We start from the raw sequence: 21,506 nt of genomic DNA, 5'->3' as shown, positions 1-21,506 counted from the left end.
TGGGTAATGTAGCCCGCATGCCCAGCCACCGCATGCCGAAACAGCTTTTGTTCGGCCGGATCGAGGGGGCTAAACGGGCGCGGCACGGGCTAGAGAAGAGATGGAGTGATGTGGTACAGGAGGACGTGGAGCTGAGTGGACTAGCCGATGACTGGTACCAGCGGTGTCAAGGTCGGCCTCTGTGGAGGAGGCTCGTGAAGGACGCTACTGGGCAGTTGGAGGCAGTCGCCCTCCAACAACAACGGAGGGCGGAGGAGCGACGCTCACAACAACGAGCGGAGCGCCGGGTGGCTAAAGCACAGCAGGTTGGCACAGTAGGAGGCACAGGTGGTGCATCAGCCAGTCATCCCAGTCAGTCGACCCGTGGCACCTGGGTCTGCCTCGTGACCTCCTGCCAGCGGGCGTTCGACACTTCACGTGGCCTCAAGGTGCACATGGCCTGGCACAAGCGTCGTGGTGACGTCACCGCCACTTAGTGGCGAATGGCGGTTGTTGTTGTGTGTGAAGCAGTGTATCTGTGAGCATGTTTGTGTGAAGCAGTGTGTGTGTGAGCGTGTGTGTGTGTGAGCATGTGTTTGTGAAGCAGTGCCGTGCCGGCCTTTATAGGTGCTCGCAAACAGCACTTGCCTCTACAGTATGTTAAGGCTACACGGAGGATATTTATCTTTGTTGGGAGCGGTGGTGTAGCGGTTAGCGCGCTGCGCTATGGACTTGGTGACCCGAGTTCGATTCCCACTCACGGCGAACACCGCCAGTGACAATTATTTGAACCGGTCCTGGGCCTCCCCGAGGTCGACTCAGCCTCAAATGAGTACCTGGTGTCGTTGGACATCCACCCCCTTTGTGTTCCATAGGTGCTCGCTAACAGCACTTGCGCCAACAGTCTGTTAAGGCTATAGGGGGGGTCTTTGTCTCTGTCATGGTGGCTAGGAGATCTTAACTACCTCGCCTGGTATACAGGAGGTCATGGGTTCGATTCCGACCCTGACGCCTGCTGTATATTTGGAGTCTGCGTGTCTCTATTAGCATCATCACAGTGGCGATGAGATGTTGACTACCTCGCTTGGTATACAAGAGGTCGTGGGTTCGATCCTGACCCTGACGCCTGCTGCTGCTGTATATTTGGAGTCTGCGTGTCTCTCTCCCCGTGGTCGCGTGGATTTGTCTCCAGGTCGTCCGGTTCCCCCCCCCCCACATTCAGAATCGCCGTCCCCACACGTTTAGAGTGCTTGGCTGCTGCTAGACAATTCCACGTGGCGGTGATGATGATGAGCAACTTCGTTGAGCTAAAAAATAGTTTAGTATTGTGTGTGTGAGCCATGCGGGAGACAAAGGCGGCCGGGCGTAGTTGCTGCCACAGTGCCGGTAGCCTTCATAGGTGCTGCTCGCTAACAGCACTTGCCCCAAAAGTGTGTTGAAGGCTAGACGGGGAGTCTTTGTCTTTGTGACTGTATGGCAATAGCGAGCTCGCCTCCTTTAATCTATCTTCCCCTAATTCTACTTAAGACTTAAGACTCTCGTCGTACAATTAGTTATTTTTGGGCAGGATGTTATCTCCCTCGCCTGCTATGCAGGAGGTTAATGGGTTCGATCCTGACCCTGACGATGCCTGCTGCTGTATATTTTGAGTTTGCGGTGTCTCTCTCTCATCATCATCACGGTGGCTAGGAGATGTTAACTCCATCGCCTGGTATGCAAGAGGTCATGGGTTCGATCCCGACCCTGACGATGCCTGCTGCCGTATATTTGGAGTTTGCGTGTCTCTCTCTCTCATCATCACAGTGGCTATGAGATGTTAACGCCATCGCCTGGTCTGCAGGAGGTCGTGGGTTCGATCCTGACCCTGACGATGCCTGCTGCTGCTGTATATTTTGGGTTTGCGGTGTCTCTCTCTCTCATCATCATCACAATGGCTATGATATGTTAACTCCATCGCCTGGTATGCAGGAGGTCGTGGGTTCGATCCTGACCCTGACGATCCCTGCTGCTGTATATTTGGAGTTTGCGTGTCTCTCTCTCATCATCACAGTGGCTATGAGATGTTAACTCCATCGCCTGGTCTGCAGGAGGTCGTGGGTTCGATCCTGACCCTGACGATGCCTGCTGCTGCTGTATATTTGGAGTTTGCGTGTCTCTCTCTCATCATCATCACAGTGGCTATGAGATGTTAACTCCATCGCCTGGTATGCAGGAGGTCGTGGGTTCGATCCCGACGCTGACGATGCCTGCTGCTGCTGTGTATCTGGAGTTTGCGGTGTCTCTGTCTCTCCGTGGTCGCGTGGATTTTTCTCCTGGTCTTCCCTTTTTTCTCTCCACGTTTAGAATCAACGTCGCCACGCGTTTAGAGTATTTGGCCGCTGCTATAATTGTCCACGTGATAAGCCACCGTCGTTGAGCTGCTCTCATTTGTGATGGCCAAATCGCTTCTGAAAAATAGCTACATAGCAGCTCAGTGGGGCCTTACCTGGTCAAATAAACAATAGTTTAGTTTACATTTCAACACGAGTGGTCACCACATTTGATGCTGGTTTTGTGACACGCAGAGTCTAGAATGTCTCCAGCAATGAACTCAACGCGTTTGGCTCTTTAACTGGAGACATGAAGACAGCGGCTGTCACGGTAGTGGTGGTGGTGCATGTGGTGGTGGTGGTGGTGGTGATAGTCCAGGTGGTGGTGGGAATGCAGGTGGTGGTCACAGTGCAAAGTGGTAGTAGTCCAGGTGGTGGTGGTGGTAGTCCAGGTGGTCGTGGTAGTCCAGGTGATGGTGGAAGTGCAGGTGGTGGTGGTGCAGGTGGTGGTGCACATGGTGGTGGTGCAGGTGGTGGTAGTAGTACTGCAGGTGGTGCTACAGGTGGTGCAGTTTGTGGTGGTGGTAGTAGTGCCGGTGGTGGTGCAGGTGGTGGTAGTAGTGTAGTTAGTGGTGGTAGTAGTAGTGCAGGTGGTGGTGGTAGTGCAGGTAGTAGTGGAGGTGGTGGTGGTAGTAGTGCCGGTGGTGGTGGTAGTAGTGCCGGTGGTGGTGGTAGTAGTGCAGGTGGTGGTGGTGCAGGTGGTGGTGGTCGTGCAGGTGGTGGTACAGGTGGTGGTAGTAGTGCAGGTGGTGGTGGTGGCGAGCGATAACTTGACTACCTTCCTCCCAGTAGTGCAGGTAGTGGTGGTGGTAGTAGTGCAGGTGGTGGTGGTGCAGGTGGTAGTGATGCAGGTGGTGGTGGTAGTAGTGCAGGTGGTGGTGCAGGTGGTGGTGGTAGTAGTGCAGGTAGTGGTGGTGCAGATGATGGTAGTGGCGAGTGATAGCTTGACTACCTTCCCCCCCACCCCCTGCCGCACCTCCGATTAGCACAGTTGGATACACACGGTGCACAAATTAAAGTTCAACTTATCTACGTACACACACATACGACACACACACTACACACACACTATACACTACACTACACACACTGCACGTACGACACACACACACCAGACACACACCACACACACACACGCTACGCTACGCACACTACACATACGACACACACTACACACACACTATACACACTACACACCCACACTACACTACACACACTGCACGTACGACACACACACACCAGACACACACTACACACACACGCTACACTACACACACACGCTACACTACACACACTACACACACACGCTACACTACACACACTACACACACACGCTACGCTACACACACTACACATACGACACACACACACACCAGACACACATTACACACACACACTAACATCGCTTTCCTCCCCCCTCCCGACAGCCTGCCGGGGCTACACGCGGGGGGAAAGGGTCCTGCGGTACAACAGTAGCGGTACAGCGGTGTAGCAGCAGCGATGATCCCCGTGGCCGAGTTCAAGCAGTTCACAGAGCAGCAGGCCGCCTTCCGCGTCCTCAAGCCCTGGTGGGACGTCTTCACCGACTACATCGCCATCGCCATGCTCATGATCGGCGTCTTCGGCTGCACGTTGCAGGTGGGCGGTCGGTGGGTGGGTGGTGGGTGGCGGCGGTTTCAGTTAAGTTTCAGTTCCATTTATTGGTATAGCCCTGTGAGCCATTCGGCTCTTGAATCGGGTGCAACCGCCAAAAACAAAAACATTAACAAGAAAAACATCTTAAAGTGACTACGTGACTGTGCAAACAGAATTACCAGGTGGCAGTAGTAGTGGGTGGTGGTGGTGGTAGTACCTGCTATATATTTAGAGTTTGCATCTCTTATCATAATCACAGTAGTGAGATGTTAACTACCTCGCCTCTTATACAGGAGGTCGTGGGTTCGATCCCGACCCTGACGCCTGCTGCTGCTGTTGCTGTATATTTGGAGTCTGCGTCTTTCTCTCTTCCCCATGGCCGTGTGGATTTTACTCCGGGTCCCCCCGTTTTTCCCTCCACATTTAGAATCGGTGTCAGGCCACAAGCACCGTGCGCGGTAAATGCGGTACTTTTGCAAGGAATCAGTGTTTGATTCCTTACAAAAGCTGTAATCTATTTGGCGTTTGAACATCTTAACACGCCTGCTGTTTTATTGGCAGAAAGGGTACGAAACCTATTCTTATTTTTCTTAACTTTGATACTAACAAAAAAAGTATCCCACGGTACAGCTGCTCACACCGCGAGCTACAGACGCTCTGTTACGTGGTGTGGCATTGTCCTTGTGCTGTCCCGTTGTTCTCTGGTCTACTGACACTGCCGGTGAGACTAGGCCATAGAGAAGGCTGCCGCCGTCTCTGGTGTAGGCCCAATCAGTTTCAAAGACAATGCAAGTAACATTACAATTGCATTATTATTAAAGACAATGCATGTGACATTACAGTAAAACCTTGGAGTGCGAGCATAATTCGTTCCGGAAACGTGTTTGTAATCCAAAGCACTCGTATATCAAAGCACTCGTATACCAGTTGTGATCACGTGACGCACGGCAGTACAAAGCGTGTACACGTACTACTACTCGTATTGCAAGACCCTCGCTCGTTTATCAAATTAATATTTATTTACAATTTTTGCTCGCCTTGCAAAACACTCGCAGACCAATCCAAGGTTTTACTTTGTACTATTATCCTCAGAGCGTGTTTGTTTGCATGTTCACCACAAGTCGTGCGTGTGGTTAATGCAGAGACTTGATTCCTTGCAAAAGCTACAATCTCTTTGGCGCGTTTGAACATCTTAACACAACGCCTGTGTTTTGTTGCCAGAAAGGGGCAAAACACCAACTTTGATTACACATTTATTTTAATACAAAGTAAAAGCTTGGATTGCGAGTAACTTGGTCTGCGAGTGTCTTGCAAGAAGAGCACATTTTTTAAAAATAAATATTAATTTGATAAACGAGCGAGGGTCTTGCAATACGAGTAGTAGTAGTACGTGTACACGCTTTGTACTGCCGAGCATCACGTGATCACACAACTGATGTATACGAGTGCTTTGGATTACAAACATGTTTCTGGAACGAATTATTCACCCAATCAAAGGTTTTAATGTACTAGCTTATATGCCCGGCGTTGCCCGGGCCAAAAAAATATTTCAAAAACTACTCTTAAAAATCTAACAGCAGTGCGTACTGACTGTGGTGGTACCTGCTATGATTACAGCAGTGCATACTGTGGTGGTACCTGCTATGATTACAGCAATGCATACTGTGGTGGTACCTGCTATGATTACAGCAGTGCATACTGACTGTGGTGGTACCTGCTATGATTACAGCAATGCATACTGTGGTGGTACCTGCTATTATTACAGCAGTGCATACCGACTGTGGTGGTACCTGCTATGATTACAGCAGTGCATACTGACTGTGGTGGTACCTGCTATGATTACAGCAGTGCATAGTGACTGTGGTGGTACCTGCTATGATTACAGCAATGCATACTGTGGTGGTACCTGCTATGATTACAGCAGTGCATACTGACTGTGGTGGTACCCGCTATCACTACAGTAGTACATGCTGACTCTATAGCAGTATTTATCGACTCTATAGCACAAAGTACTCACCTGACAGAGTGGCGTGGTGAGGCCTAGTCCCGTGCAGAGCCTCCGGCCTCGCCTAGATTGTCCAGCTGGCCGAGGTGGCACCTTGGCAGGCTGGGGCTGGGCTGCTACCCCTGACCCCCCCCCCCACTCAGCCACTATCTCCCCGGCTGCTCTGCAGTAATATCGACTGTATATATTAGTAACTGCACGCATCGGGGTGGGGGAGACATCACACAGTGAATAATTTATCTGATGGGCCGTCCCGCCCACCAAAGGCACGCCAGTTGGTATGGTCGTGCACGCGTCATAAATAAATAAATAAACTGAAAGGAAGCGCGCAAAAATCGCACTAAATCGCTAATTAAACTAATTAAAAGTTGACGGATGTGAAAAAGGAATAGCGCTTGCTCACGGTGGGGCTTTCGGCGTGGTAACTGGCTATTTTTACTTGACGAAACCCCACCGTCGGAGAGCCAACTCCTTCGCAAGCGCGCGAACACACAAACAAACACACAAACAAACACACAAACAAACACACAAACCCCGCCACAAACCCACGAACAATTTTTGACTTTTTTTTTCTATGTATATAGAAGAAAGATCTTTACAGAGAGCAACATTGCCCTGTAGCCTTAGATTTGGGGTTACGTAGTATCCTTGGCCCGTGGTGCATGAGTGCACCAGTGACCCCCTACTCTGTTTAATGGGTAATGATTCTGTGAATTAGTCTCTTGTCATTTGCTCTGTGTCCAATCTGGAGGTAATCTGCCCCAGTGGCAAGGGAATTTAATTGATTTTTTTACTTTGGTTTCATCGTCATCGTGTGATTGCAGTCGTGTTTGTTCTGAATTCGCCCTTGCACACGTGCTCACTCATCGCTCACTCATCCATTACTCACTCAACCCACAAATAACTCACCCACTCGCTCACCCACTCACTCACCCACCCACTCACTCACTCACCCACCCACCCACTCACTCACCCACTCACCCACCCACTCACTCACTCACCCACCCACTCACTCACTCACCCACGCACTCACTCACCCACTCACTCACTCACCCACCCACTCACTCACCCACTCACTCACACACCCACCCACTCACTCACCCTCCCACTCACACACCCACCCACTCACTCAAACATCACTTAACTCACTCACCCACTCACTCACCCACCCACTCACTCACACATCACTTAACTCACTCACCCATTCATAACTCACCCACTCACTCACCCACCCACTCACCCACTCACTCACCCACCCACTCACACATCACTTAACTCACTCAACCACTCACTACCCACTCACTCACTCACACATCACTTAACTCACTCACCCACTCACTCATCCACCCACTCACTCACACATCACTTAACTCACTCACCCACTCACTCACCCACCCACTCACTCACACATCACTTAACTCACTCACCCACTCACTCATCCACCCACTCACTCACACATCACTTAACTCACTCACCCACTCACTCATCCACCCACTCACTCACACATCACTTAACTCACTCACCCACTCATAACTCACCCACTCATAACTCACCCACTCATAACTCACCCACCCACTCACCCACCCGCTCACTCACCCACCCACCCACCCACTCACACATCACTTAACTCACTCACCCACCCACTCACACATCACTTAACTCACCCACTCATAACTCACTCACCCACCCACTCACTCTTCCACTCACCCATCGACTCACTCACCCACCCACCCACCGACTCACTCACCCACCCACCCACTCACTCACACATCACTTAACTCACCCACTCACTCACCCACGCATTTACTCACCCACCCACACACACTCACCCACTCATTCACTCACTCACCCTCTCACTCATCCACCGACCCACTCACTCAATCACTTACCCACCCACCCACCCGCTCACCCACCCACTCACCCACCCACTCACCCACTCAACCACCCACTCACCCACCCACTCACTCACCAACTCACTCACTCACCCACTCAATCACTCACTCACCCACCCACCCAGTCACTCATCCATCACTTCACTCATCCATCACTTTACACATTCCTCCGCCCATAAACCTTACACCCCATCCATCTGTGCTGGGCTGTAAATTCACTCCCACTCCCTCCCCACCACCCCAAAGACAAAGACCCCCCATGTAGCCTCAACAGACTGTTAGGGGAAGGGCTGTTAGCGAGCACCTATGAAGGCCGGCACTGTGGCACAAAAGGGGGGTGGAGGCCCGGGACTGGTTCAGATAATCATCACTACGGTTGGCCGTGAACGGGAATCGAACTCGGGTCACCGGGTTCATAGCGCAGCGTGCTAACCGCTGCACCACCGCTCAACCCACCATCATCAATCCACCAAAATTCATGGCACCACACACATCATCACCACACCCATCGCACCACACCCATCATCACCACACCCATCATCACCACACCCATCATCACCACACGCATCACCACACCCATCATCACCACACGCATCACCACACCCATCATCACCACACCCATCATCACCACACCCATCATCACCACACCTATCATCACCACACCCATCATCACCACACCTATCACACACCACACCTATCACACACCACACCCATCATCACCACACCCATCACACACCACACCCATCACACACCACACCCATCATTACCACACCCATCACCACACCCATCACACCACACCCATCATCACCACACCCATCACCACACCCATCACACCACACCCATCATCACCACACCCATCATCACCACACCCATCATCACAACACCCATCACACACCACACCCATCATCACCACACCCATCATCACCACACCCATCATCACCACACCCATCACACCACACCCATCACACACCACACCCATCATCACCACACCCATCATCACCACACCCATCACACCACACCCATCATCACCACACCCATCATCACCACATACATCACACACCACACCCATCATCGCCACACCCATCATCGCCACACCCATCCTCGCCACACCCATCACGCCACACCCATCACACCACACCCATCATTACTACTCCTCCTCCTCCCCCAATGTCACTCTAATCACTCATTCAATCTCCTCTTGAGGAATGAGGAGATTGGAGTGATGCCCTGCAAGCACTGTACATGCCACTGTATAAAGACAAAGATCCCCCGTGTAGCCCTCACATTCTGTTGGGGCAAGTGCCGTGAGTATCAGGAATCGAACTCGGGTTGCTGTGTTCGTAGCGCAGCGCGCTAACCGCTACGCACGCTAACCGCTACGCACGCAACACACACACACCACACAACACACACATAACACACACACACCACACAACACACACATAACACACACACCACACAACACCATACAACACACACATAACACACACACACCACACAACACACACATAACACACACCACACAACACACACATAACACACACATAACAAACACACACCACACAACACACACATAACACACACACACACACCACACAACACACATAACACACACATAACACACACATAACACACACATAACACATACACACAACACACACATAATCCACACGTAACACAATACACCACACAACACACACATAACACAACACACATAACACGCACATAACACACACACACACCACACACACACATAACCCACACGTAATACAACACCACACAACACACACATAACCCACACGTAACACAACACACCACACAACACACACAACACACATAACACACACACCACACAACACACACATAACCCACACGTAACACAACACCATACAACACACACGTAACCCACACGTAACACAACACACCACACAACACACACATAACACACACACACACACATAACACACACAACAACACACACACACCACACAACACACACATGACACACATAACACACACACAACACACACATAACACACACATAACACACACACACACCACACAACACACATAACCCACACGTAACACAACACACCACACAACACACACATAACCCACACACAACACACACACACCACACAACACACACACACACATCACACAACACACACATAACCCACACGTAACACAACACACCACACAACACACACATAACCCAAACGTAACACAACACACCACACAACACACACATAACACACACACAACACACACAACACACACATAACACACCACACAACACACATAACACATCACACATAACACATCACACAACACACATACAATACACATACAATACACACAACACAATGCACACACAACACACAATACACACACACCACACATAACACACACACAACACACACAAACCACACAATGCACAACACACACACCACACACATAACACACACACCGCACTGTGTGAGGGCTGTAGTGGGGAGCGGTGGTGTAGTAGTTAGCGCTACGCTGAGCTACGAACCTGGCGACCCGAGTTCGATTCCCGCTCACGGCCAACACCGCCAGTGACGATTATCTGAAACGGTCCTGGGCCCTCCTAGATCGACTCAGCCTCAAATGAGTACCTGGTGCGGTGTGTATACAACATCGCCACTGGGGAGACAAAGGCGGTCGGGCGTGGTGCTGGCCACCCACCCCCTCGTGTACCATTCCGGCCTTCATAGGTGCTCGCTAACAGCACTTGCCCCTACAGTCTGTTAAGGCTACATGGGGGATCTTTATCTTTTTTGTGTGTGTGAGTGTGTGTGGGTGAGTGTGTTAGTGAGTGTATGAGTGAGTGTGTGAATGAGTGTGAGTGAGTGTATGAGTGTGTGAGTGAGTATGTGATTGAGTGTGTGTGAGAGTATGAGTGTGTGAGTGAGTGTGTGAATGAGTGTGTGTGAGTGTGTGTATGTGACTGTGAGTGACTGTGTGTGTGAGTGTGTGTATGAGTGTGAGTGAGTGAGTGTGTGAGTGAGTGTATGGGTGTGTGTGAGTGTGTGAGTGTGGGTGAGTGAGTATGGTGGTGTACGGTAGTGTAGTGGTCAGCGCACCGCACTACGAACCCAGACATGACCCGAGTTCGATTCCCGCTCACGATCACCAACCCCAGTGCTGGTGCTCAGCCCTGTTAATCATTGCTGGTGGTGGCTGTGGTGGCTGTGGTGGTTGTGGTGGTGGCGTGGCGATGGTGATGGCTGTGTTGGTGGCAGTTGCTGTGGTGGTGGTAGCTGTGGTGGTGGTAGCTGTGGTAGTGGTAGCTGTGGTGGTGGTAGCTGTGGTGGTAGTGGTAGCTGTGGTGGTGGTAGCTGTGGTGGTAGTGGTAGCTGTGGTGGTAGTGGTAGCTGTGGTGGTGGTAGCTGTGGTGGTGGTAGCTGTGGTGGTGGTGGCTGTGGTGGTGGTAGCTGTGGTGGTGGTAGCTGTGGTGGTGGTAGCTGTGGTGGTGCAGGTGGTGGTGGTGGTAGCTGTGGTGGTGGCTGCTGTGGTGGTAGTGGTAGCTGTGGTGGTAGTGGTAGCTGTGGTGGTAGTGGTAGCTGTGGTGGTGGTGGCTGTGGTGGTGGTAGCTGTGGTGGTAGCTGTGGTGGTGGTAGCTGTGGTGGTGGTAGCTGTGGTGGTGGTGGTAGCTGTGGTGGTGGTAGCTGTGGTGGTGGTGGTAGCTGTGGTGGTAGCTGTGGTGGTGGTGGTAGCTGTGGTAGTGGTGGTAGCTGTGGTAGTGGTGGTAGCTGTGGTGGTAGCTGTGGTGGTGGTGGTAGCTGTGGTGGTGGTGGTAGCTGTGGTGGTTGTGGCTGCTGTGGTGGTAGCTGTGGTGGTGGTAGCTGTGGTGGTGGTAGCTGTGGTGGTGGTAGCTGTGGTGGTGGTGGTAGCTGTGGTGGTGGTAGCTGTGGTGGTAGCTGTGGTGGTGGTAGCTGTGGTGGTAGCTGTGGTGGTGGTGGTGGTAGCTGTGGTGGTGGTAGCTGTGGTGGTGGTAGCTGTGGTGGTAGCTGTGGTGGTGGTGGTAGCTGTGGTGGTGGTGGTAGCTGTGGTAGTGGTGGTAGCTGTGGTGGTAGCTGTGGTGGTGGTGGTAGCTGTGGTGGTGGTGGTAGCTGTGGTGGTGGTGGTAGCTGTGGTGGTGGTGGTAGCTGTGGTGGTGGTGGTGGTAGCTGTAGTGGTGGTGGTGGTAGCTGTAGTGGTGGTGGTAGCTGTGGTGGTGGTAGCTGTGGTGGTGGTAGCTGTGGTGGTGGTGGTAGCTTTGGTGGTGGCGGTGGCTGCTGTGGTGGTGGTAGCTGTGGTGGTGGCTGCTGTGGTGGTGGTAGCTGTGGTGGTGGTAGCTGTGGTGGTGGTAGCTGTGGTGGTAGCTGTGGTGGTTGTGGCTGCTGTGGTGGTGGTAGCTGTGGTGGTGGCTGCTGTGGTGGTAGTGGTAGCTGTGGTGGTGGTGGTAGCTGTGGTGGTGGTAGCTGTGGTGGTGGTAGCTGTGGTAGCTGTGGTGGTAGCTGTGGTGGTTGTGGCTGCTGTGGTAGTGGTAGCTGTGGTGGTGGCTGCTGTAGTGGTAGCTGTGGTGGTGGTGGCTGCTGTGGTGGTGGTGGTAGCTGTGGTGGTGGTAGCTGTGGTGGTGGTGGTGGTGGCTGTGGTGTGTAACGGGGAGGCTGCTTGCGCTGAAGGTCATTGCTGGAGAGAAGGGCGGGGGAGAGATTCCAACAGCCCCGTCTCTGTTTGCGTCTGGAGTCGGCCGAGTGTATTTGTGTTGGCGTGGGGAAATGCGGAGTGAGAGGGAGGGAGGGAGGGAGGATGGATGGATGGAGGGATGGAGGGAGGGAGGGATGGAGGGAGGGAGGGTAGGGAGGGGGGTAGGGAGGGAGGGATGGAGGGAGGGAGGGTAGGGAGGGTAGGGAGGGAGGGAGGGATGGAGGCAGTGAGGGACTTTGTGTGTGTCTTTGTGTGTGTCTTTGTGTGTGTGTCTTTGTATGTGTGTGCATGTGTGTGTGTCTTTGTGTGTGTGTCTTTGTGTGTGTGTGCATGTGTGTGTGTCTTTGTGTGTGTGTCTTTGTGTGTGTGTGCATGTGTGTGTGTCTATTGCTCAACCACGTTATGTATGCTGATGACTTGGTAATAGCTGCTCAGTCAGAGGAGGAGTTGGAGACGCTGCTGCTGAGACTGGAGCGTGCCACTAAGAGGTGGGGCCTTACCATCAGCCCCACCAAAACTAAGCACCTGCCTGGGTATTTTGTACCATCGGACACTCCACCCCCACAACTCCCAATCGGTGATGGGGCAGTTGTGGAGAGAGTGGAGAGTTTCCCATACCTGGGCAGTGTGCTTATGACTGGCTCCAGTTTAACAGCAGAGGTCTCACTCCGAATCAGTCGAGCGGCAATATCTTTTCATCGGTTGCGTAACGCTGTGTGGAAGCTACCTGGTCTGTCGCTCCGCACTAAGCTTCAGGTCTTCTCGGCCACGGTCATTCCCTCCCTTCTCTACGCTTGCGAAACGTGGACCCCCCTAATGGAACATCTTCGCCGGTTAGAAACATTTAGGCTGACCTGCCTACGATCCATCCTGGGTTTAACCAGACTGGATTGTGTGAGGAGCTCACAAATCCTTGAAAGATCTGGGCAGGGTCCCATCGGTGAGCTCCTCCGGCAGGCAAGGCTGCGATGGCTGGGTCATGTAGCCCGCATGCCCAGCCACCGCATGCCGAAACAGCTTTTGTTTGGGCGGATTGAGGGGGCTAAGCGGGCGCGGCACGGGCTAGAGAAGAGATGCAGTGATGTGGTACAGGAGGACGTGGAGCTGAGTGGACTTGCCGATGACTGGTACCAGCGGTGTCAAGATCGGCCTCTGTGGAGGAGGCTCGTGAAGGATGCTACTGGGCAGTTGGAGGCAGTCGCCCTCCAACAACAACGGAGGGCGGAGGAGCGACGCTCACAACAGCGAGCGGAGCGCCGGGTGGCTAAAGCACAGCAGGTTGGCACAGTAGGGGGCACAGGTGGTGCATCAGCCAGTCATCTCAGTCAGTCGACCCGTGGCACCTGGGTCTGCCCCGTGACCTCCTGCCAGCGGGCGTTCGACACTTCACGTGGCCTCAGGGTGCACATAGCCTGGCACAAGCGTCGTGGTGACGTCACCGCCACTTAGTGGCGAATGGCGGTTGTTGTTGTTGTGTCTTTGTGTGTGTGTCTTTGTGTGTGTGTGCATGTGTGTGTCTTTGTGTGTGTCTTTGTGTGTGTGTCTTTGTGTGTGTGTGTGCATGTGTGTGTGTCTTTGTGTGTGTGTCTTTGTGTGTGTGTGCATGTGTGTGTCTTTGTGTTGTGTGTGTGTATCTTTACACACAGACGGGTGGGATCTGGGAGGCGGGGTTTTGGGGTGGGGGGGGGGATCGTGGCGGTGGGGGGATCTGGGAGGGGGATCGGGTGGTGGGGGAATCGTGGGGGGGCGGGGGATCAGGGATGGGGGGGGGATCTTTAGCCCACGTGTTTGTAACGCCGCGCAAGATCCGCGAATGCCGGCGCGTGTTGGTGACATCGTCCTCGCCCCCGTGGAGGAGGAGGCGGGGGGGGGGCGGGGGGCGGCGGGGGGGTGCGTGGGGGGAGCTTAAAGTTCATTGTGGAAGTTTTGGGGCGCCCCGTGGGTGTTTTTTATGAATGGCACCGGGCCGGCGGATGTGTTGAGGATTACATTCACAAAAATGCTTTTTTTTTTAAAGAGAGCCTCAATATAATCCCTCGCCCGCCTCGCGCGCGCGTTCAAGTGCGTGAGTGTGTGTCTGTGTGTGTGTCTGTGTGTGTGTGTCTGTCTGTGTGTGTGTGTGTTCGGGGAGCGGCTGTGTAGCGGTTAGCGCGCTGCGCTACGAACCCGGCGACCCGGGTTGAACCGGTGCCTGGGCCCCCTCCCCTAGGTCGACTCAGCCGACTCAAACGAGCGCCCGGTGCGGTGCGTGCCGTGAACATCGCCACTGGGGGAGACAAAGGCGGCCGGGCGTGGTGATGCTGGCCACCCACCCCCTCGTGTGTCGTGCCGGCCTTAATAGGTGCTCGCTAACAGCACTTGCCCCTACAGTCTGTTAAGGCAACACGGGGGATATTTTTCATTTTATGTGTGTGTGCTAGTGGGGAGCGGTAGTGTAGCATTTAGGGCTACGTTGCGCTACGAACCCGGCGACCCGGGTTCGATTCCTGCTCTCGGCCAACACCACCGGTGACGATTATCTGAACCGTTCTCGGGCCTCCCCTAGATCGACTCGGCCTCAAATGAGTAACCTGGTGCTGTGTGTGTAGTAAACATCGCCACTGGGTGAGACAAAGGCGGCCGGGCGTGGTGCTGGCCACCCACCCCCTCGTGTACCGTTCCGGCCTTCATAGGTGCTACTCGCTAACAGCACTTGCCCCTACAGTCTGTTAAGGCTATACGGGGGATCTTTGTCTTTGTTAGTGAGTGTGCGTGTGTGAGGTGTGCGTGAGTGTGAGGCTTGTGTGTGTGTTGGTTACATCTATTTCGACCACGTAGTTCGTGAAGCCTTCGATAGCTGTACCGGAGGAATTTCCATCTGGTACAGATACAACTGGAGGCTGATCGATGCCCGGGTGCGGTCGAGGGATGGCTCCTTATTGGTCCACCACGTTATGTATGCTGATGATCTGGTAATTGCTGCTCACTCAAGAGGAGGAGTTGGAGGCGCTGCCGCTGAACCTGGAGCGTGCCACTAAGAGGTGGGGCCTTACCATCAGCCCCACCAAAACTAAGCACCTGCCTGGGTATTCTGTGCCATCGGACACTCCACCCCCACAACTCCTAATTGGTGATGGGGCAGTTGTGGAGAGAGTGGAGAGTTTCCCATACCTGGGCAGTGTGCTCATGACCGGCTCTGGTTTGACAACAGAGGTCTCGCACTGATTAGTCGAGCGGCATTATCTTTTCATCGGTTGTGTAACGCTGTGTGGAAGCTACCTGGTCTGTCTGTCGCTCCGCACTAAGCTTCGGGTCTTCTCGGCCACCGTCATGCCCTCCCTTCTTTACGCTTGCAAAACGTGGACCTCCTCTAATGGAACATCTTCGCCGGTTAGGGTTTAACCAGGTTTGATTGAGTGAGGAGCTCACAACCCTTGAAAGACCTGGACAAAGTCCCATCGGTGAGCTCCTCCTGCAGGCAAGGCTGCGTTGGCTGGGTCATGTAGCCCGCATGCCCAGCCACCGCATGCCGAAACAGCTTCTGTTCGGTTGGATAATTGAGGGCTAAACGGGCGCGGCACGGGCTAGAGAAGAAATGGAGTGACAGGAGGATGTGGATCTGAGTGGACTTGCCGATGACTGGTACCAGCTGCGTCAAGATCGGCCTCTGTGGAGGAGGCTCGTGAAGGACGCTGCTGGGCAGTTGGAGGCAGTCGCCCTCCAACAACAACGGAGGGCGGAGGAGCGACGCTCACAACAACGAGCGGAGCTCCGGGCGGCTAAAGCACAGCAAGTTGACACAGTAGGGGGCACAGGTGGTGCATCAGCCAGTCATCTCAGTCATCTCAGTTAATCTACCCATGGCACCTGGGTCTGCCCTGTGACCTCCTGCCAGCGGGCGTACGACGCTTCACGTGGCCTTAACGTGCACCTAGCCTGGCAAAGCTCCGTGGTGACGTCACCGCCACTTAGTAGCGAATGGCGGTTGTTGTTGTGTGTGTGTTAATGCGATGCAGGGAGCGATAGTGTAGCGGTTAGCGCGCTGCGCTATGAACCTGGCGACCCGGGATCGATTCTCGCTCACGGCCAACACCAGTGACGATTATCTGAACCGGTCCCGGGCCTCCCCTTGGTCGACTCAGCCTCAAATGAGTACCTGGTGCGGTGTGTAAACATTGCCACTAGGGAGACAAAGGCGGTCGGGCGTGGTGCTGGCCACCCGCCCCCTCGTGTACCATTCCGGCCTTCATAGGTGCTCGCTAACAGCACTTGCCCCTACAGTCTGTTAAGGCTATACGGGGGATCTTTGTTCTTTGTTGTTAATGCGTGTGGGGAGCGCCGTATAGCCTGTAACAGACTGTTGGGGCAAGCGCTGTTAGCACCTATGAAGGCTACCGGCACTGTGGCACACGAGGGGGTGGGTGGCCAGCATCACCACGCCCGGCCGCCTTTGTCTCCCCCAGTGGCGATGTTTATGACACTCACCGCACCAGGTGCTCGTTTGAGTCGGCTGAGTCGACCTAGGGGAGGAGGCCCAGGCACCGGTTCAGATTGGCGGCCGTGAGAGAGGGAATACGAACTCGGCTCGCCGGGTTTCGTAGCGCAGCGCCCCATCCGTCAGCGATCCACCAACCCTTGCCGCGGGTGATGGGAGTTCACGCCCACTGCACCGCATAACAGAGGCTCGTGAAAAACTGGACTGGCTGGACCACGCCCTGAGAGCCTCGCGGGGTGCTGGGGGAGGGGAGGTTACAGTGGCCACCCGCTCACTCACCCACTGGCTCACCCGCTCACTCACCCACTGGCTCGCCCACTGGCTCACCCGCTCACTCACCCGCTCACTCACCCACTCACTCGCCCACTGGTTCACTCACCCGCTCACTCACCCGCTCGCTCATTCGCCCACTGGCTCACCCACTCACTCACCCGCTCACTCACCCACTGGCTCACCCACTGGCTCACCCACTCACTCACCCGCTCACTCAACCACTTACTCACCCGCTCACTCACCCGCTCGCTCACTCACCCACTGGCTCACCCGCTCACTCACCCGCTGGCTTACCTGCTCACTCACCCGCTCGCTCACTCGCCCACTGGCTCACCCGCTCACTCACCCACTCACTCGCCCACTGGTTCACTCACCCGCTCACTCACCCGCTCGCTCATTCGCCCACTGGCTCACCCACTGGCTTACCCGCTCACTCTCCCGCTCACTCACCCACTGGCTCACCCGCTCACTCACCCACTCACTCGCCCACTGGCTCACCCGCTCACTCACCCGCTGGCTTACCCGCTCACTCACCCGCTCACTCACCCACTGGCTCACCCGCTCACTCACCCACTCACTCGCCCACTGGCTCACCCGCTCACTCACCCGCTGGCTTACCTGCTCACTCACCCGCTCGCTCATTCGCCCACTGGCTCACCCACTGGCTCACCCGCTCACTCACCCACTGGCTCATCCGCTCGCTCATCCGCTCGCTCACCCGCTCGCTCACCCACCCACTCGCTCACTCACTCATTGGCTCACTCACCCACCCACAGGCTCAGCTATTCACTCACCCGCTTGCTCACTTACCCGCTCAGCCATTCACTTGGGGATAGTGGGACAGGGGGATGTCGTGGGGGTTTGGCTGTGAGTCACTGTCAGGGACAGCAGGGTGAGGGAGATGAGGATGATGGAGGATGCAGGGAGGGAGATTATGGGGGGGAGGTGGAGGAGGATGGAAGGGGGGGGGGGGATGACGATGGAGACGTGGGGAGGTTGAGGAGAATCAGGATGGAGATGGAGAGAGACACAAATAGGGCGGAGGATAGAGGAGGATGGAGAGAGAGGGGCACAGGGAGGAGGATGGAGGAGGATGGAGAGAGAGAGACACAGGGATGAGGATGTTGATGGAGGAGGAGGATGGAGAGAGAGGGGCACAGGGAGGAGGATGGAGGAGGATGGAGAGAGAGAGAGACACAGGGATGAGGATGTTGATGGAGGAGGAGGATGGAGAGAGAGAGAGAGGGGCACAGGGAGGAGGAGGTGGGCGTAGGCGTCGGACTGTTGTTGATCTTTGTAAACACCAAAGACAAAGCTCCCCCGTGTAGCCTCTACCGGACGGTTGGGGCAAGTGCTGTGACACACAAGGGGGTGGGTGGCCAGCAACCATGCCCGGCCGTCTTTGTCTCCCCGAGTGGCGATGTTTACTATGCCTGCTGCTGTATATTTGGAGTTTGTGTGTCTCTCATCATCATGGTGGCTATGAGATGTTAACTACCTCGCCTGGTCTACAGGAGGTCGTGGGTTCGATCCCGACCCTGACGCCTGCTGCTGTATATTTGGAGTCTGCGTGTCTCTCTCTCTCATCATCATCACGGTGGCTATGAGATGTTAACTTCCTCGCCTGGTATACAGGAGGTCGTGGGTTCGATCCCGACCCTGACGCCTGCTGCTGTATATTTGGAGTTTGCGTGTCTCTCTCTCATCATCATCACGGTGGTTAGGAGATGTTAACTACCTCGCCTGGTATACAGGAGGTCGTGGGTTCGATCCCGACCCTGACGCCTGCTGCTGCTGCTGTATATTTGGAGTTTGCGTGTCTCTCTCTCCCCGTGGTGGCGTGGATTTTTCCCTCCACATTTAGAATCAACATTAGCGTGCGTCTCGAGCGGTTTCGCTGCTGCCATAAATGTCCACGCGACGATGACCATAAGCCACTTCGTTGAGCCGTCATTTAGCTTCTGTTAAAGAGCTGTCAAATGAAACAGTTCGGTTTTAGTTCAGTCTGTAGGGTCTCTATGTATCCCTATGGCTCTGTATTCATCTCTATGACTCTCTGTGCGTCTATGCGTTTAGAGGAATTGGCTGCTACTGCTGATACAAATATCCACGCGATGATGATAAGGGTAAGCTGCTTCGTTGAGCTATCATTTGTGATAGGCCGGTTCACGTCTGAAGAAAGAGCCACTACATAGCAGCTCAGTGTGGGCCGTTACCTGGTGACGTAAAATATAGTTTAGTTTTTGTTTTAAGTTTGAATGGAACTCGGGTCATGGCGCAGCAGGAGCTAACAGCTGCTACACTACCACGCTCGCCGTTTGTAAACAACGCCACCACTGCCACCACCACATACCGCAATCACTGCCACCACTGCCACCACCACCACCACCACTGCCACCACCACCACTGCCATCACTGCCACCACCACCACTGCCAACACCACCGTCACCGCCGCTACCGCCATCACCGCCGCCACTGCCACCACCACCACTTTCAACACTACCGTCACCGCCACCACCACCACCACTTCCAACACTACCGTCACCGCCACCACCACTGCCAACACTGCCGTCACCGCCACCACCACTGCCAACACTGCCGTCACCGCCACCACCACCACCACCACTGCCAACACTGCCGTCACCGCCACCACCACCACCACTGTCTCTGCCACCACCGCCGCCGCCACCACCACACCCGACGCTGTCCATGCGGGCGTTGTCAGAGAGATTGCATTTGGCAATTGCTGCCGGAAATGTGTTGCGGTTCTGTAAGCGGGAGGAGGAGGTGGCGGTGGTGGTGTTACGGTGCATTCACCACTCGCTCACCACTTACTCACCACTCACTCACCACTTACTCATCACTCTCTCACCACTCACTCCACTCACTCACTCCACTCTCCATTAACTCACTCACATCTCCTAGCCACCGTGATGATGATGATGAGAGAGATACATGCTAACTGCTAACTCCCAAATACACAGCAGCAGGCATCGTCAGGGTCAGGATTGAACCCACGACCTCCTACATACCAGGCCAGGTAGTTAACGTATCCTAGGCACCGTGGCGCCCTGTGACCCCTGCTGCCCTACAGCAGGGCTCAGAGGGAAGAGGCGGCGAGGGGAGGTAGGGAGAGAGTGCGGGGAGGGAAGGGGAGTGAGAGGGGGAGAGAGAGAGAGGAAGGGGGAGTGAGACATACGGGAGGGAGAGAATGGGGTTCACGTTGACTCAGGGTGGGTGGGTGCGGTGTGGGGACAATGTCACTCAAGTCCCGTGGGGTCACCCACCCATTGTGTCGCCGTACACAATGGGTGACCAACAAGCGGCCTTGTGGCGAGTGATTGTAAATGATCACCCGGTGGCCCTCAAGACCAGCGGGGGGGTTTACACATTCAGTGTCTCATCAGCAGTAGCAGCAGTCAGGCTTTTGGTTGGAGCAATGCTGGTGAATTGCCCCAGATGTTTATAGGCAAGGATCGGTTTCCACGTTCAGGTCACACAACTCACCCACTGACCCACCCACCCACTCACCACACCGCAGGCCATGCAACTTACTCACAGATCCACGCACTCACGACATCCACTCACTCACCCATCCACCCACACAGCCACCCACTCATCCACCCACTCAGCAAACCACTCACCCACCCACCCACTCATCACACCCACTCACCCATCACACCCACTCACCCACCCACTCATCACACCCACTCACCCAGCCACTCATCACACCCACTCACCCGCCCACTCATCACACCCACTCACCCACCCACTCACCACACCCACCCACCCACTCATCACACCCACTCACCCAGCCACTCATCACACCCACTCACCACACCGCAGGCCAAGCAACTCACTTACAGACCCACCCACTCACCACACCCACTCACCCTCCCATCCACCCACCCAGCCACCCACTCACCCACCTATTCAGCAACCCACCCACCCCAGCCACCCCACCCCACCCACCCCACCCACCCACCCCACCCACCCACCCCACCCACCCACACACCCCGCCCATCCCACCCCACACACCCCACCCACCCCACCCCACCCGACCCACCCGACCTACCCCCACCCACCCCACGCACCAACCCACCCCACCCCACACAACCCCACCCACTCACCACACCCACCCACTCACCCAGCAACCCACCCAC

At 54.7% G+C, this 21,506-nt stretch overlaps 1 protein-coding gene across 1 annotated transcript in view; it reads left to right on the top strand.

Moving 5' to 3' along the window:
* LOC116958216 (volume-regulated anion channel subunit LRRC8C-like) overlaps positions 1-21,506 on the top strand; it is a 52,875-nt gene that overhangs the window by 9,591 nt on the left and 21,778 nt on the right. The window contains 1 exon segment of the mRNA XM_032980734.2: positions 3,776-3,986. Coding sequence (XP_032836625.2) covers positions 3,849-3,986 — 138 coding nt within the window. The 5' untranslated portion in view covers positions 3,776-3,848.

The sequence above is a fragment of the Petromyzon marinus genome, chromosome 74 (genome assembly GCF_048934315.1).
Source record: "Petromyzon marinus isolate PM22_M1 ecotype Great Lakes invasive population chromosome 74, UKy_Petmar_22M1.pri1.0, whole genome shotgun sequence".
NCBI lineage: Eukaryota > Metazoa > Chordata > Hyperoartia > Petromyzontiformes > Petromyzontidae > Petromyzon > Petromyzon marinus.
This window is presented reverse-complemented; position numbering and strand designations above follow the sequence as displayed.